Source organism: Camarhynchus parvulus, chromosome 12 (assembly GCF_901933205.1).
Source record: "Camarhynchus parvulus chromosome 12, STF_HiC, whole genome shotgun sequence".
NCBI classification, from domain to species: Eukaryota; Metazoa; Chordata; class Aves; order Passeriformes; family Thraupidae; genus Camarhynchus; species Camarhynchus parvulus.
Window position 1 is genome coordinate 2,138,911 of NC_044582.1, and position 18,371 is coordinate 2,157,281.

The window sequence follows — 18,371 nt, forward strand, 5'->3', positions numbered from 1 at the left end:
CTGCTCCAGTTTTGCAGGCAGATAATTAAATCCCGAGCCCAGGAGCGGCGGTGCAGCTGCGCCGCGACTTCTCCTCCGTGACTTCTTCTCCTCGTCTTCCCACCCTGCCAGGGCAGCTGAGGCAGGAGCACGGAGCTTTGGGAGCCAAGGATCATCTGCCTGGGAAGTATCCAGCACTGGGATGGCTCCAAAACCAGGGAGGTGCTGCAGCTCACAGCGGTACACCCGAAGAGCCGTCCAAAACATTCCAAAATCCATTTTTTCCTTTTCTTGGAGCTTGCTCTGCCATCTTCCCGCAGGAGAATGAAAGCAGCAGGATGCCAGGAAGGGCTATTAACTGTCACCTCTTAAGCTCCCTGTATAATGTATGCACATACTAATTACATTGTAGGAATAGCATGGATTAATTATACACATCACAAGTGGGATACAGCGTTTTGGTATTTAAAGGATATTTTTATATAAATGACACATTTGGAACTTGAAAATAGCACAGATTGGGTTTGTCCAATGAAAGACTGCAAAATTCTGGATTTAATGTATAATATAACCTTTATTCTTTTTCCTCTAAACTCTTGGAAACTTACATAACAATCGTGCTTTAATTATGACACCGTTTATAGACATTTAAAATGCATCTTAATTTATAAATATTTTACATTTGGTCCATAGAACAGGTTGCAATTTACTAAATAATACTGTACTCTTTTAAACAGGCTCTGTATATATTTTTGAATATGTATATATTACATATATATTTTTATATAGAGATAGATTTGCTTGGTGTTGGATATTTCCTTATTGCAAAAAGCATATATGATCATACAATAATCTTTCTTTTTCAGGGCAAGTACTACAAAAAAGATACAGCTATTCACAGTTTACACACAGTAGTTCTACAACACTAGTTTGTGCTATGTGATAACGTTTGTACAGCTTTTTGCTAAAGAGCAGGTCTGTCAAACATCTGTCATAATTGTTTACAATCAAACATTAAATACTGCATTTTTCTTAGAACAACATGGGACTCGGTTACATTAAACAATAAAGAGAAAGTCGGAGTTTTTATCCTTAGTCTAATGAAATTCACAAGTATGATGTATCACGTGTGATGTCTGTGTAGGGTGTAGGGGTTCCTCTAAATCCCAAAGACTTACAGGACATTGCATCTCAGCTATGGCCGTTTAGGATGGAGCTTAGATCTCGTAGTATTTTACATTTGACCTAGGTATGAAACAGTTTAGAACCTACCCAACATACTCAGAGAGTTTAGGATGTAGTTTGAAATACATGTGTATTATATATATATATTATTTCTACATAATGTGCTTGACATTCTGAGAATAATACCTTATTGCAAGAACATGTTTGTCACCTTCAGACGAGAACAACGAAAAACCCAACATTCACAGGTAACATGGTTTTTTTTTTTGTTTTTTTTTTCCCACATAGTAGTTCTACATAAATTGTGCTATCTAACATCATACGGTGCACAAAAAAGTTTGCTGAAAAGCATGTTTTTCATTGCACAGTTCTGTCACAGTCATTTACAATCAAATATCACCCTCCCAAAAAAAACCAAAACAAAACAAAACAAAAAGCCTCCGTGCCTGTCTTATCTTATAGCTGCCAAATGAGAAATGCCGAGCGGGGCTCCCGCTGCATTCCCCACACAGGGAGAACTTCCAGGGGCTGGCCGGAGCCCAGAGTGGGATTGCAGGGGATCAAAGAGCTCTCCCTCGTGCCCTCAGCACCACCCAGCCCTGGAAATGGAAATCCCACTGCTCTCAAGGTGCTGGGGTTTGGGGTGGGAGCTGGGGGAGTTCTCGGGCAGGTTCAATCGAGCCCTGTGTTGGAACTCACTTCCATATTTAAGCCGTTGGTTTGGTTTCTATTTTGGTGGCGATGCAGTAATAGTAGAGTGATAACAGCATGATAAAAGCTCAGGGAGCCTGAGCTTGAATGGCAAATACTTTGTATTTTACTCCTGGGAATCTCTAAGAGCTCTTGGCTATTACTTTGCTAAAAAAGTTAAAAGTCGTATTTATGCCTCTAACATCGATTCACACAGATATCTTCTTTTTATAAGAAGCAAGATATGTACTTTTAAGGAAATTTATGACCTTGTTTGAAAGTCACCCTGAAAGGCTGAGCACAGCCAGTGTGTTTGGCCTGGGCTGCTCTGCCACAAACAACTCAATTTTTGCACTAGGAATGTTTATAAAGGCTGTGCCTGCTGTTAATTGAAGGAAGAGTCTCTTCCCCCCTCAAATGGCCTCAGCTGGAACAAATTTTAAGGGCAGACTTTTGCACTGGAAATCACTTGTTTACAAAATACTCCGTTCTCTTTTTGTACAAAACAACTCCAAACTTAATTTTACTCCTGCAAAGTCAGAAATAACAGTCTTGGGATTCAGCGGTAAGAAATAGTGATCAACTACTAAAAATCAGCAGCACAAAACTTCAAATAGTCGTGCTAAAAGGTAGATTAAAAAGGTCTTGGCACATCAATTTACAAATTCCAAGGTATGCAACTATCATTGTGAAAGGATAAAAACATTAACAGTCTGTGGATTGCTGGAGAACACAAAAACACTGTCAAACATCTGAGCTCGCGACAGCTGGATCGAACCCATGGCGATTCCCTCGGAGTGGAGATGACCTTGTTGCTTTTTTTTTTCCTCTTTTTTTTTTAATATGTATTTTTTTTTCACTAGAGGTAGGTAATTATATTCTCAGATGTGAATTTGTGGTCATATTCAACCATATTTTTTGTTTTTCTGGAGGAGGAGCGGTACTTGGACGAGAGAGGAGTTTAGATGTAGGCTTCTTTGTTGGCAGAGTTGCTCTGTTGGGCCTGGTCTGGCCCGTTCTCAGGGTGGGTGATGTCTTCACTTGGCTGAATCATCACTTGGATGCGCTGTTCAAAGGACAACAGTAAATGTGAGGCAGCCAAAAAACTCTTTCTAACTTTACTCTCCTTTTCTCTTTCTAAATATTTAAAGAGAATTCTTTACAACCACCTATCTTGCCGGCAGCAAGCCACTTCCACTAAACAGAGTTCCAGCTCTGTCCTGAAGGTGACAGGAGGAGCTGAAAAACCCTGGGTGCCTCCAAGGAGCTTTCCTGGGGAAAAGCAGTGAGGAGAGGCTCTGCTGTGAGCCCAGGGTCCAGCACTGCAGGGGCTGCAGTGGGCAGCAGTGCTGGGCACCAGAGTGATGGGCATCTCCCCAGGAGAACTGAGAGTTCCTCCAAGGAAAAACCAGTGTTTTAGAGTGTTTTATTCCTATTCTGTCTTTCCTCGTCCTTTTGTCCTCTCTGTTTCTTCAGCTTCTCTGCTCAGCTCATGGCAGAGAATATATTTGAAAAGAAATCTCTCTTATATATCAAAGAAATCTCTCTTACATCTCAAAAGAAATCTCTCTTATATCTCAAAAGAAATCCCAGTTTGGCTCCTCAGAGCCTCTCACTGGTACAGGCTCCCCCATCACTTAATAATAATTTGTCAGTGCTTTCAAAAATAAGCCCTTAATCCACAACAAGGCTGAGATGAGGAACTTTTACCGTGGTCTCACACAACCCTGCCCAAAGAGCAGCTGTATTTTAGGGCAACAGTTCTCCTTTTGCATCTTAAAGTTTCCATAAGACCAAGGGAAATCTATTCAAAATGTAGGAGCTAAGAACAGGCAGGGGGGGAAACAAAAAAAAATCAAAACCCAGATTTTTTTGTGCAGACTTCTTTAAAGCCTCACTGAGTCCTTCAAAATTTGCTGAAGACAAATATTTGGATCAAGATCTGAGCATTTCATGAGGCATCACTCGTCAATTCTACTTAAGATCATCCAGCCCTCTGCAAAGATGGCTCTGTCAGCTGATTTTAGAATATTCCAGAAGTTCTGACAAATTCCTTTTGACAGTCTTTGGTTGCCACAATCACAGAGTGTTTCAGTACTTGGGCTGGAGATCTGGCTGCGATGTGCAGGAGGAGCTGGAGAGGGAAAACTGAGCATCCACCCAGATTGAAAAAATGAGGTGAGGTGATTGTGGGGGGTTCCTGAATGGGGTGTGGGGCAATATTGGGGTCAGTATTTCCCAGTCCTTTAGCAGCACATCTCTGAGGACCTCAGAACTGACTGAAATTGAAACGGAGTGAAATAAAAACTGAGTGAAAAACCCCCTGTCTTCCATGAGAAGTGTTACATTCTTTAAAAAAGGAGCAGTCAGGGAGGCTGAGAGCAAATGAGAAAAAAGCCTCAATGCTCTTCACAAAGTGACTGCTCACAGAAATCCCTTAAATAAAGGCTCAAGGGAAGTGCTCCCAAGGTATTCCACGTCCTCCCTCCCAGCTGCAGCAGAGCAGGGCAGGTGAAATGCAGGAGCTGAAGCCTTGGGGGCCATCAGGGACATGCCGAGCAGGGTCACTGAGCAGACTCTGCAATCGCAGAGCTCTGTAGCTCAGCCCCTGATTCGGATTCCAGCTCCCCAGAGCGTCCCCTGCCGTGATCCACGGCCGTGTGTCTGGCATTAATCAGGACAAATTTCCATAATTTGCCAAGCTCTCCTCTGGTTTCTAGGTGTGAGGAGCTGGAATGCCAAGTGTCTGCAGCTGCCAGAGCAGAGATAAGGACCCTGTGGAACGTGGGGAATTGTGTTCAGCAACAGATGGCTCAGACATTCTCTTGTCTTTTGGTTGGCACTTTTATGGATTTTTTTGGCTCAAAGCAAAAAAAAAAAAAAAAGGGGGGGAAATAGATGACAGGAAAGAAGTGCCCAGCAATCTTTGATTGCACAGGTGCCAAGGTGTGGCAGTCATATTTTCTGAAAAATCCCTGAGAAGCTGAGAAGCCTCAGAGAAAAAGGAAAACAATTCTTATCTCATTTGCTTCTCCTGTGTTGTGCTCACATGTGGAATGTGTTTGGAGATTGTTTACCCACAGGTGATTGTTTCATTGGTTTCATGTGAATTGTTTTGACATATTGGCCAAGCTGTGTTGAGGCTCTGGAAGGAGTCACAAGTTTTCATTATTAGCTTTTTAGCATTCTGTCTGTATCCTTTCTGTAATCTTTAGTATGATATGATATGATATGATATGATATGATATGATATGATATGATATGATATGATATGATATATTAAAATAGTATCTTAATATATAACATAGTATCTTAATAAAATATTAATAAAATTAATTAAATATAATACAAATATAATATAACATAATATCTTACATTAGTATCTTAATATATAATATAGTATCAATAAAAAATAATAAATCTTAATAAAATAATAAATTAGCCTTTTAAGAACATGGAGTCAGATTCATCATTCCTTCCTTCATCTGGGCACCCCTCAAATACCACACCGAGGGGGTTGGGGCAGGCAGACTTACCTGTTTTAGGGATCCTTTCAGGGTGAGGAACATGTATGCCATGTAGCCAGGAATCAGCACCATAGAGGACAGGGCCATGAACCAGCCCACCCCCTGGCCCCATTTCGGGAACACGTAACTGCCCATGGTCAGGGGGGTCATCTGCACAGCACTGAAGATGAACACTCCCTGCAAAAGCAGAAGGGAGGGTTTGGGGTCAGATTCCCAGAGTGTTCTGGCTTCAAGAGTTTTTCTGGAGCTTCCCAAGACGCCTCTTGCCAAAATGAATGTTTCACCTCAAAACTGTGTTTTCACATATAAACCTGCACCTCAGATTAACCTGCCAGATAATCCAGGTGTGCTGCTGGGAGCAGTAAATTCCTTGGATAACCTTCACAGAGCCAGAGGGACGGGGGCTGCTGGGGAAAATAGGGATCCTGGGAGTACCTGGAACCCAAAGCAACCCAATAGGGATCCTGGGAATACCTGGAACCCAAAAGCAACCCAGTAGGGATCCTGGGAATACCTGGAACTCAATAACAAAGTGGGTGCTGCTGCTCAGTGGCACCATGTACGTGTGCCCATTGTGCCATTGAGCAGCAGCACCCACGTTGCTTTTGGGATGTTCTCCAATGATGCCCTGCAGACACGGAATTCCATGGGGCTATTCCCAGGAAAATCTCCTGTCCTGGCCTGTCTCAAATGGCTAAAGCAGCCAGGAAAACCTGCTAAAGTGAATCAGGAGAGAGGGAGGCTCGTTCTGATCCCAGGCTGAGCCCTTGTGCAGGACAGATTCCCAGAGGCAGATTTTTATCCCTGCTCTGAGCTGGGCTGGGCAGCACGTTCTGCTGAGGACTTGACAAACCTGGCCAGGCTGACAATGCTGGGCACCTTCCTCCTGTGCCACTAAAATAAAATGTACCTCTTGTGCCTTTATGTTTTTTACAAAAATGAAACCTGCCTTGATGTGGGAAGGGAGGACTCGAGGAACCCTCAACATGAGCACATTTCTGTGCCTTTTTAGTGCTCCTCGTTTGCTTTCTCTGGTTAAACGCTGGCTCGTGTGTCATAGTTTGTTACATTGCATATGGGGTCAGTGTATGTGCAGTACATTTACATTTCTTTGCCTACTACTTCACAAAGTACTGAATGGGATTAACTGGGTAAAGTTTAGAATCAGGAAAAAGCTGTTCTGTGGTTTCCAGTACAGATTCCTTGAAGAGTTTGCCAGAAAACCCACAGCAATGTAGTATAAAATGATTAATACATGCCACAGAATGCCATGAGGGAAGAACATGAGTTTAGAACCCTGCTCTGTCGCCAGAAGTGCTTGTGGAGGAATTCAGTTTACAGAATGTTGGCATTTTTGTGTATGTGGAAAATTTAGATTTTAGACCGCTAATTTCTATTCTAGAACACCAAAAAGAAAAAAAAAAGAAAAAAAAGAAAAAGAAAAAAAGAAAAAAAAAGGTTAAAATTTTTCCCTACAGTTTTCTGACTCTGCCAATCAACCTCTTGAACATTTCCAGAGGTCTAATAAAAACCTTGGCTTCTCTTTTTGAGACACAATCTTCCTGGAATGACACTGCTTTTTGCCTATTGCCTTCAATGGGATTGCTCAAATCCTTAAAAAAGGAGTGAGGGCAGAACTAATATGAACCTGTGGGGCTGGAAACCACAAGGCTGCAGCACCCAGGCCACTCATTTACAGCCTTTCAACCAGAGAATAAAAGTTTGTTCCTTACTGCCACAATGATAGGAGTGAAAAAGGACCAGCAGAGTTTCCACCAGATGCAGGGTCTGTATCCCACCATCTCTTGGATGTTGTCATAAAATCTATTAACACCTGGGTGAAGAAATAAGAAACAGCACAGAAACATATCAGGTAGTGGAGTTGATGGGAAGCTCAGGGGTTCTGAGAGATATAGTCATAAATTATGATTATATTTGGAAGCTCTACAGAGATCTCAACTTTTCCTCAAGGCAAAAAGTGTGCAAGCTCAAAAGCACCAAAAATCACCTGTTCTCACTCTTCCACATCATAATTAATTAAATAGAGACCAGCAAACTTATTCCCATGCCAAATGAGGAAGTTGCTTGGGAAGGTCAGATGCAAGAAACACCCTTGACTGATTTCAACTCTAGGTCATATTAGGATGAGAAATTTAGGGTGTATTTTACAATTATAAACCCCCCAATCCATCCCAGCATTGACCAGCTTTGTTGCAGTGCCCACCATGGATGGGCAGGAGTGGAGCTGTAATCAGAGGGGCTCTCCTGCTGCTGCTGCTCCCCACCAGCCTCCCCAAGCTGTGCATGTCACCAGTTCATGGCTCTGGTTTCTTCATGATCTGATCTTCATGATTCTGTCACCAATTTATGGCTCTGATCTCTTCCAGAGCCTGGAGCTGACAATTCCAAGCCCTGTGTGGACCATCCACTTAATCTCCTAGTGGGGTCCCTTCCAGCTCAGAATATTCTGTGATTTCTGGGAGAGTTTTGGTGTATTTTTCCATTTGCTGGGTTCTCCAGCAGTGCCGCTCCCCTGTCAAATGCTGTTCCATCCTCTCAGGCCCACTGAAATCCAGCAGGAAGCCCCTGGAGCAGCTGGAGTGCCTCAGTGGTGATGGAGCAGCTCCTCAGAGGAGCTGACACAGCTCTGAGGTCAAAAATGCTCTGTGACAATATCCCACAGACCCATTAATCCTCAGAGCCAGAGACTGCCAGTCCAGGTTCTGGATATTTAAGGTGATTATTCCCTCACTGACCAGGGAGCCTGGCTCACTGCAGGATCCTGGAGTGAGAGAATTTCTGAAAAAACGAAATATTGCAAATCCCAAGAGCCCTGAGGCAATATGTACCCAACAGCTCTGAAGATCCAGGTTTCCCAAGGGAGTGAGACAGGAAAAGAGATGGAATGTCACCCTTTTAATATTCCTGAAACTCTTCATGGCTCCCAGGCCGCTAGGTAGGGTGTTTAAAAGGCAGCCACCCCTTCCAGAAGCCAGCTTTGAATTATATCCACAGAAACCAAGGCCACTTTCAGTTCCACCCCCAGCACATGCACATCAACCATGGATCAGAGGATTAATTATCCCCAGGGTGTGCAAAGCTTAGGAGAAAACACAAACAGGCTGTTTACCATAGCACCAGGATATCGAGATGCACTCAAAGAATACAAGGAACAAGAGACTCATTCCACTGGCAGAGTAGTAGTCAAAAAGCTTAAACACATAGATTCCACCCTGAAATGAAAAAGAAAGAATAAAAAATCGAGCAAGGCCTCCAGCTTCAAAATGTAACATACAAACTAGCAGCAGTGGGTAGGTTAGGGGCCTATTAGTGTAAATTAAACAGGTTAATTTTTTTTAAGGCTTGAGGTCAATCCTGACAAAATTAAGATTGCTGCTGTTTAAACTGAAAAGTTTCAATTTGTTTATTGCTCTTTATTTGATAATTTAATCATAATTTAATCATTAATCATTTCCCTCAAGCAGTTTGCAAAGTCAACATCTCCAGCTGCCACTTTTTGGACCGTAGGAATGTGGGGATATGCATTTTGCTGTCCCCTGAGCCCTGCAGGGGACACCCAGGTAGGGCCTTTTTGGGGCTACCTAAAAACAGAAGCCAGACAGAATTAAAGGAATAAAAAGCAGTTCTGTTTATTGAGGGGCCTGCAGGTACATTTAGGGCAGATTAAGCCTCCCAGGGGCTACACCCAAAATGGACAATGTTTCATGGGTTTTTATACTTTTATAAGTTTGGTCCATTTGCACATTGGGGGTTCATCTGCCAATTCCAGCTCCAGGGAATGAAGTCATTGACCCCAAGTTTGCTCCCCCAAGTCCCTTTTGTTCCCATCTCTGGGCCCTGAGGCAGTGAGGTGTCCTTGATTGCCAGGCCTGGAGAGGAATTGTTGTGTCTGCCCAAAATGGGAAAGCTGCAGCTGACACTGGCTGTGGGGTTTGGAGTTACCCACTAAAGAACTGCAGGAGTACAAATAAATTAAATCTATAAAAGCTAAAAAGCCAAGGCATCATTGCCACTGACACTCAGGAAGTTGCTGCTTGATTTGCAGTAAATATCAGCTACAAGGGGGATTTGTGCTGTGTTTTTTCCCCTCCCACACGTGTGATTTCTGTGTGAGGCAGTCCCAGCAAGCAGGAGCACACAGAGCAGGGATAAAAGCAGGCACTGCCACTTCATGCAGCTCCTGAGACTGGCTGCTCAGCCACCACCACTTTGAGTTAATGTGAGCAACATCTTCAGGCAAGCTGGAGCTGACACTGGGTGTGGAGTTTGGAGTTTACACTAAAGAACTGCAGGAGTACAAATATATAAAAAACACAATAGCAAAATATATAAAAGCAAAACAATCCTAGTATAAAAGAAATTATATTAATATAAATGATAAATACAAATAAAAATATGAAAGCTAAAATCTTAAGGGTGTTTACGCTTTAACCGCCCAAACCTTGGCGAGCGCCAATCCCTGACAATCCCGGGGCTGGCAGAGATCGCTGGCTGGGCTGGGGAAGGGAAAACATTGGAGCAGGGCAGAGGCAGCCCCAGGGAGCAGTACCTGAGTGATGTTGGACAGCCCTATCACGTAGGACACGATGCACACCACGGCGATGAAGAGCTCGCGGCGGTTGCGCAGCAGCTTGGGGAACTCGTCCACCAGGGCAGTGATGAACCCTTCCACGGTGCAGAACTGCAGGGAAAAGGGACACAAAACACACTCCAGAGCCCAGCTGGACACAGAACACACTGCAGAGCCCAGCATGGAGTTTTGGGGAGCAGTTTGTGATTGGACCTTTGGCTGGCCTGAGGCTGCAGCCGTCCAGCGAGAAGTGAAAATTCACTTGACTGCAGCGGAAGCTCTGCTCCTGAATATCCTTGGTTCTGTCTAAAGAGATCTGTGCAAAAAGGTTTCCAGCTTGAGGAACACTCAAAATTCTAAGCTATGAACTGTTGCTTTCGCTCTGTGAACAGGAACTGCTCTTTTTATTTTGTAATAAAGATGATAAACCTTCAGTTGAGGGCTTTCATCCCTCAATCCTACAAAATAAACTTCTTTTTTATGTGATTTACAAAATAAACTTCTTTTTTATGTGATACAAGAAAGCCAACACACAGAGAATATCTAACCAGATTGATGCTTCATGCAGAAGGTTTAAAATTCTCATATGATTCTCATATGTAATAAATCAAATATTCTCTGTATCCCCAGAAAACATTTTTTGTTGAGGCTGTGTCCTCCAAATGGCCACGCTCCAGAATCCCTCTGTGTGTTTATATTCAGATAAATGTCATTATGGTGGCTGAAATATGAAAACCAGAAGGTGAGTAAAGTTTTATTAATTTTCAGCAGAGCAAGTAGAATTCAACCAATGGTTACAGCTCCTGTAAATGAGAGTGGATGAAATGTTTCAGTGACAGACAGAAAATGCAGAGAGCATGACAGCCTGTAGATACATTTTCCTTTTAATAATATTAGACCACCTTCCTCAGCTGTTAGTTGCCTAGAGACAAATGCTTTCAAGAATATTTTTGACCCAATTTTTCAAAGCATTTTCCCCCCCAGATTGAGCAGTGGGTTTTAATGTCAAGCCTGAAGCTCACTGAAAAACAAAGAAATAAAAAGTGTAAATTTTCAACTTCCTTTCATCTCCTAGGATAATATCCTCTTGGTCTTTTTGTGTTCACAGACTGAAGTCAGCTTGGATTTGTAGCAAATGATGGATTTTCTCTCCTGGGAAACTGGTCCAGTGCTAAGGCAGTAAATCCCACATTCCTTCACATGCTGGGAGGGCTGTGCTAGGGACTGGGAGCTGCTGCTTTGCCAACTGCAGCTGACTGCAGGTAAATTAACACATCTGCCCAGGACTGGGCTCCTAACAATGATCCAAGAGTTCAGCAGCCAGGGGGGACTTCCCTGACCAAATCCTCCAAGTATTCCTTGTAAATAAGGCAGGGTGCTGTCCTGAGCGCTGCCACTGGGGCTGTTCTCTGTATTAAAATTAGCACTGATTAACAAAAGGTTTTGTTGGACAGAGTTATTTCTAAAGGGCTTTCTCTCATGCTCTGTGCTTTTTTATTTGTGTCACAGTCAACATTTCTAATGATTCCATGTCTTAAATTATTAACAGTTTAATCTAGACGCAGAATATCTTGGATTTGCAAACCCCAGGGTTGAGCCTCCTCCTTCATTTCCAGTTGTCAGATCCCACCCAGAGCTTCAGTATGTCCTGAACTAATAAATTGGTGATCCTTTCCTTTGGGAAGTGATTTCAGAGCACATCAAAACCCAGAATATCCTCAGTAACCATCCCACTGCCCACTGAATTAACTCCAGATCTTAAAATGAAATGTGTGCTGTGTCTTTTTGCTCCAGTGGTGAGTTCTGGAGTTGCTCTTCAGAAATGCCTGTGGCATCCAAATCTTGTAAAACATATCCCAGTGTCTCCTACACAGCTGAACACTGCACAGGTATTTTTAACACTGTGATTTAACTGGGAATATTTCACAGGTAAGCTCCTTTTTGCCTGCAGAATAAATTTCCTGCCCATTTTTCATGTGCTTCCAGCAGTTCATAAAAGAGCAAAGGTGTTCAAGCATCATTTTTTTTACTCAGTCTTTCCTGAGTGCCTCCTATTCTTTATTTGATTATTCCAGGGACCATCCTGCCCCACTTCCAGCTGGCAGTGGAGAGCACAGGGGGAGCCCTGTGGTGTTGTTGGGCCTGACCAGAATGGGAAAGCAGCACCTGACACGCTGAGTTTAGAGTTATACACTGAAGAACTGCAGGGTTACAAATATATGAAAAATACAAAAGCTAAATATATAAAAAATCATAATATAAAATAATCCTAATATAAAAGAAATAATCCTAATTTATTAAATAAATTTTAAATTATAAAATAATGAATTTGAAATTATAAAAGAAATAATCCTAAATTATTAAATAAATCCTAAATTATAAAATAAGTAATCTTAATATACACTGAAGAACTGCAGGATTACATATATTAAAAATCCTAATAAAAAAGAAATAATCCTAATTTATTAAATAAATTGTAAATTATAAAATAATGAATCTGAAATTATAAAATAAATAATCCTAAATTATTACATAAATCCTAATTTATAAAATAAAGAATCCAAATAGAAATAAATAAAATACAAATAAAAATATCAAACCTGGTTCCACCCAGTGGCAGAAAATCTGTATTTTTATTGGTTTCTACCCCAGTTTTACCTGACTGTCAATGCCAAGCATGAGCAGCATGGAGAAGAAGAGTATTGCCCACAAAGGGGAGATGGGCAGCTGTGTCACTGCCTCTGGGTAAGCCAGAAATGCCAGTCCAGGGCCTGGGGGAGAGACAGGAGACAGAGCATCAGTGGCAGGGCTGGGGCTGGGATTCTCCCTCTGCTGGGCTCTGGATGCAGCCCCTGAGCAGGGATTTCTGTGTTCACTGCTCCCTGACCACCAGGGCACTGCAAGCGCCTGGCTTTGAAAATGAACCAGCCAAAACCAAAAACAATAAATAATAAATACACCCCAAAGCCAACCAGCAGAGCACTGGATGGGTTCAGCAGCTGCTCTGAGACCCCTGTGTCAGCGTTCAGAAACACATAATCACATAAGTCATTATATGCTGGTGCTTTTATTAAGAGCTCTGGGTGTCAGGGGTACTCAACCCAAATCTGACTCTGACCATACATTCGAGATGAACATGTTTTTATATTCTATCATTATATTGTTCTATTGTATACATAGATTTCAGTCAAGCATGGCCCCGCGTGGTTCCCCCTTAAATTTCTAACATAGTTTCTCATGATTCTTCTTATGGTTATACAATCATTAAATATAATTACTAAACAATCATCACATCTAACAATTATATCATTTATCACACTGCTTATGATAAATGATGGTGCAATGATCTGGGAAAACACAAAGCCTGACATTTTCAGAGTCTATTTTTACCATTTTCCAGGGCCCCCATTATCACCTGCACAGCCAGGGCAGGAGTGCTGTCCCTGGCTGGGGTTACAATTTCGGGCACTGCTCAGCTCTCCCTCCCCTCAAGCAGCTTTTGAGAGCTGCACTCTCCTGCTTTGCACCATTCAGAAGAGAAGCACAGAGACAGCTCAGCAGTGGAGAAGACACTTCCCAGCATTTCCAGTATTCCCATTTGCTGCTCCATTCCACTCACTCCCTCCAAATACACATTTTAATAAACTCTGTCGTTGTGGATAACCAAACTTTTTAATTTTTCTTCTTGCTAACTGCAGATGGGGGACAGAGTGTTAAACCCCTATTAAAAACCCCTATTTTAAAACCCTATTTAAAAGGGTTTTTTTTTTGTTCTCATGGCATAGCTGGACATCAGGATCAGAGGGAAAACCAGGAAATTTAATAAATAAATTTATTAATATGCAGAATATATTATAAATATAATAATTTATAATAAATATATATTTATTACATACTATCTATTTCTATTTAATTATTAATTAATATAATATTTAATATCTTTATTATATACTAAATATATACACAGACAATATATATAATAAATTATAAATTTATAAAAGCACAAAAATAAAACTCATGTGTTTCACCTAAGGAGTGCCTCTGATTTTTCAGTTTCCATTAAGTCTGTCAGTGACAAGTGCCTGGTCCCAGCCCCCAACCAGTGGAGCAAGGGTGGCACCAGCACCTGGATTACCAAAGTCTAATGAGGATTTTGAAGCAATTAATTGCTAACAAGAGCAGATATGGCTGGAAAGCAGTTCAGAAAATATTCCAAATAGCAGTGCTAAAATCAAAATAAACTTCAGATAAATATGTTAATTTTACTCTGTTTTGCATTCCACAGAAATGCAGCTATGCCTTTTAATAATATCATTTGTTTTATAAGGCTGTATAAAAGATGGCAAAACAACCTCTCACGGTGGTAAAATCTGGCACCAGCCTCTGAGCTTACTAGGAGAAATAGAAGCCTTAATTAAAGGGTCAAATTTTTAAATATCCTTTGCAATTAGCGGTCATGGGCATCTTTCAGAGGTCTGTTATCAAATGTACTTAATATGATGTAAAAATATTGCAGTGTTTGCAGGTGTAGCCTTTATATAACTCCTTCTGTATCAAAGAAATAAATCCCAAAAGCTTATTTCACACACCACTGCCTTTCCAGAGCAGCTTTTAATGACAGTGCCTGCCATCATCATTTCGCACCTAATCTCTTTGTATGTGTAATTTATTGAAGATTATGTTCAGGGCTTAAATTCTCTCCTTTTCTAACCAAGGAGAATATTTCAGTGGATTGTGTTTGCTAATACAGTCATCCAGATTTTGTCCACCAGTGAGTTGCAGCCAAGCTTTGAGTTATGAGATCCCTCCCTGTGGCCAGAGCTGCTAAGTGAGTATCTGGTGCACCAGCTGGGTCAGGGCAGCCATCTGCTCTGCTGCTTTGAGCTTTTTCAGCTGGAAGACACACAAGGAACTGCAAGGAAGAACAGAATCCTCCCATGGACAGCTCCACAGCTCCCTGCCCTAAATAAAATGTCTTTCATGATACAGAGCCACATGAAACAGGTGTGTAGGTGTGAACAGGGGAGAAATGGATCTGCCTCCAAGGGCTTAACCTCAAGAAATGGGAAGAGGAATTAAAACCCAATTGAATTGGGAAATATTAGTTTAAAAACCACCCCATAATGACCAGAATTCCTCCTGCTCTGTCTGAAGTGGGTTGGGACAACACTTTTCCTCCTGGGAGACTGAGGGGACAGGGAGCTGAGGAGCTGTGAGGAGGGATCTTGAGCAGTTGCAGGAACAATCTACAAGCAAAAAAAAAACCCAAAACCCTGATGCACAGCTTAGAGGAAAAGATTTCGGGTACCTGATGCTGCAACATCTGCAATTGGCCTCTTTGTGACATTGGCCATGAATCCCACAATGGAGAAGATGACAAAGCCAGCAAACATGCTCGTGCATGAGTTTATGCAGCACACTATGATGGAGTCCCTGAAACAAAGGGAAGGGGCTTTAAGCAGCAGGGAAAGCAAATCTTCATACTTTTTGGGTTGTTTTATTTATTTATTTATTTATTTATGCCCTGTGGAAAGATCTCAATGATTTAGGATTTCACAGTTTAGGATTTCCCAGTTTGGGTTCCATTCCATGCTGGGGAAGTCTCTCCCCTTGGTGTAAAGGCAGTTACACACCTCACCCCCAGCCAGACAGAACAGTCAATATTGAACACTAAACTTTATTTCAATTATCTGTGCACAGAGACAGAAGCCAGCTCCAGCTGAGACAGGCAAGTGGCACTGCAATATGTGCAGTCATCTGCTTACCTGTAAACATTATTGTGGAAAGGGTTGTAACTCCCAAGGGCAATCAGTGAACCAAGACCCAAACCGTAGGAGAAGAAAATCTGTGTGGCAGCATCCAGCCAAACCTGATTGCAGGAAACAATTTTTTAAAAAATCTGTTTCTGCACTTGAGGAGCAGCTCATATGTCTGAAAGGGGAACAGTGAGGAGTGAAACTTTGGTTTACCAGCACAGAATATTTACCTCAGAGTCTGAAAGCTTGCTGAAGTTGGGAGTTATATAGAATAAAATGCCTTCCTTTGCTCCAGGCAGTGTTACACCACGGAAGAACAAGATAAGCAGCATAACATAGGGATAAGTAGCAGAGAAATATACCACCTGATGTGAAAAAATGAGACAGGGTAAGTGTGCAAGGAAGAATGATCAAAAGTATTTGCTCCCTGAAAATACTCTAGCAGCAACTGAGGATGGCTCTTAAAATTGAGGCATTTTTCAATGAAAGGGCTTGGGAAGTGCCTACAGCAAATTCCCTAAACTCCAGCTCTAAAGGCAGGTGGCTGCTGCCTATTTTTCTGAAGAGAGAACAGTGTGGACTAGGATATTTTCACAATTTTTTCTTGGTATGTAACACAAGGAAGTCCCAAAAGCACAAGGATCATGCCACCAGGATCCTGCTTGTAACACATCTGGCAGTTCATTTTTCTCACTCTCTCCTCCTCTATATTACAGGCTCCTGCTTTCTTGCCTTTTCAGAGGTCCTGTAAGAAACCCTTTCTGAAGTCAGACTCTGCCCTCTTTTTGCCCTCTTTTTGCCCTCTTTGTGCTTTGGAGACAGGAGAAAGAAAATGGTTTGCTGTGAGCTCAGCTCAGCCCTGTCCAACACACAGTTCAAGGTGGGTCACAGTTATAACTTCTTGTCAAAAACCAACAATCTGTTCCCTCAGTGTGAAGAAATCCCAGTCCTCTGCACCAGACCTGAGTACTTCTAACCCAACACCAAACCCCATTGCTGTGGCTTTTCATTTCCCTGGGATTTCTTCCAACAGGGAAAGGCATGAGAAGACATCAGATGTTGCTGCCCTTTAATTCAGAAAGGTCTCTCAAGAATATAATTTCCTTTAATTGATTAGTAAATCCTAATTTCCACTCACAGCCAGGCAGACCCCAAGAAGCACAGGGTGAAATCCTGTGAGAGGACCTCAAATGTTTCTCACTCACATGAGGGAGGGTGGGAACAGCTCTTCCCAACACTTCCTGACATATCCAGGTCCAGCAAGAATTTTGCATTTATTGCAACAGTTCCTCTGAATATTCCAGCTGGTTTGGATAGCAATAGAGTGAGGATGAAGTGGTTTGGTTCCAGCAAGAATTCCGCATTTATTGCACAGTTCTTGCTGGAACCAAACCACTTCATCTTCACTCTGGTGCTATCCAAACCAGCTGGAATATTCATCCCAGGAAGAATCAGGAATATTTTTAGGTGATTTTACACCTGGCCAAGCCAAGAGGCCTGTAAGTGAAGAATCTAAGGCTGTGGTCTGACCTAGCTAGAGAGGAGCCAACTCTTCCTAAAACATGGAGCTGTGTCAATACAAGAAAACAAAAATCTTTCACAGAGCTCTGACAGCCAAACTGCCCCCAGTGCCTCTTACCTCAAGAACTTTCAGGATATTTGAGCAAAATGGGCATTTTTAATTGAAAGGTGTTAACAGTACTTTTTAATCTTACCTTTCCAGTCCAGCCTACCCCCTTCCAGATACAAAAATACACCAGAATCCAGGCAATTGCCAGGGTGATTGCCAGTGGCCATCGGATTTGCCCGGGCTTTTCCAAGCCGTCGGTCATTTGGTGCATGTTGCGTCTGCAAGGAGCCAACACAATATTTGGCAAAGAATTCAGGAGGTGAAACAGGAAGGACAACAAGGCGATCCTTGCACATGCACGGGGAGGAGAGAGGGAAATGCTGAGCTTACTCCCAGAACTCCACCACGGCACTTGTCATGTTGGTGGTGTTCGCTAAGGTGTAGTTGGAGAAGCAGCGGTCGGTGTTCCAGGGGTTCTCACAGTGTTTCCAAGGAAGGGTCTGCAGAAGGGAGAGCGCCAAAAACCTGGAGTCAAACACTTCCTAAGCAAGGATTACCTCAAGTGTCTCTTTCTTTGCTAGAACTGACAGCTGAGTGCAGAACTAAAGCACCTGGAGCTCTGCAGACATTGATCTCCCCGGGGTGAAAGTGATTTCAATTCCTATCAGTTGTGGGAGGCAGGTGTGGAAATATTCCTTCTTTTCCTTAACATAGCAGCCCAAATGCTCTGGATTCAATGCACTCACCATGAGAGTATGTTGACACAGCAGAAAGGACCTCCTGGAGGTCCTGGTACCTCTTGTAGCACAAGAGATAACAAAATTGAGATGGTTATTGATCAGAGAGTTTCATTTTCCCCTCAGGCCAGGGGATAATTGAAGAAAGGTAAAATTTCTATTTGCTACGTGCATGTTCTGCATGTGTCCATCCCATCTTTCAGAAGTTGTGAGGAGCAGAACCTGTTTCTCATGAGCCTCATTTACATACAATTTATAGATCTTTTTGATGGCAATTGTTGGGAAATCCTCTCACAGAACTTCTTTATCAGGGCTCTGTGTGCTTTATACACAAGG

The 18,371-nt window shown here is 42.3% G+C and overlaps 1 protein-coding gene across 1 annotated transcript in view; it reads right to left on the bottom strand.

The window, feature by feature from the left end:
- Positions 1-533: 533 nt before the first annotated feature.
- The window catches only part of SLC6A1 (solute carrier family 6 member 1), a 70,738-nt gene continuing 52,900 nt past the window's right edge, over positions 534-18,371 (bottom strand). Inside the window, exons 5-15 of the mRNA XM_030956753.1 lie at positions 17,689-17,798; positions 17,444-17,576; positions 15,959-16,093; positions 15,738-15,841; positions 15,281-15,405; positions 12,631-12,743; positions 9,952-10,083; positions 8,512-8,614; positions 7,115-7,215; positions 5,391-5,558; positions 534-2,920 (exon numbers count right to left, since the gene is read on the bottom strand). Of these exons, the coding sequence (XP_030812613.1) occupies positions 2,816-2,920; positions 5,391-5,558; positions 7,115-7,215; positions 8,512-8,614; positions 9,952-10,083; positions 12,631-12,743; positions 15,281-15,405; positions 15,738-15,841; positions 15,959-16,093; positions 17,444-17,576; positions 17,689-17,798 (1,329 nt within the window). The 3' untranslated portion in view covers positions 534-2,815. The remainder of the gene's footprint in view (positions 2,921-5,390; positions 5,559-7,114; positions 7,216-8,511; positions 8,615-9,951; positions 10,084-12,630; positions 12,744-15,280; positions 15,406-15,737; positions 15,842-15,958; positions 16,094-17,443; positions 17,577-17,688; positions 17,799-18,371) is intronic.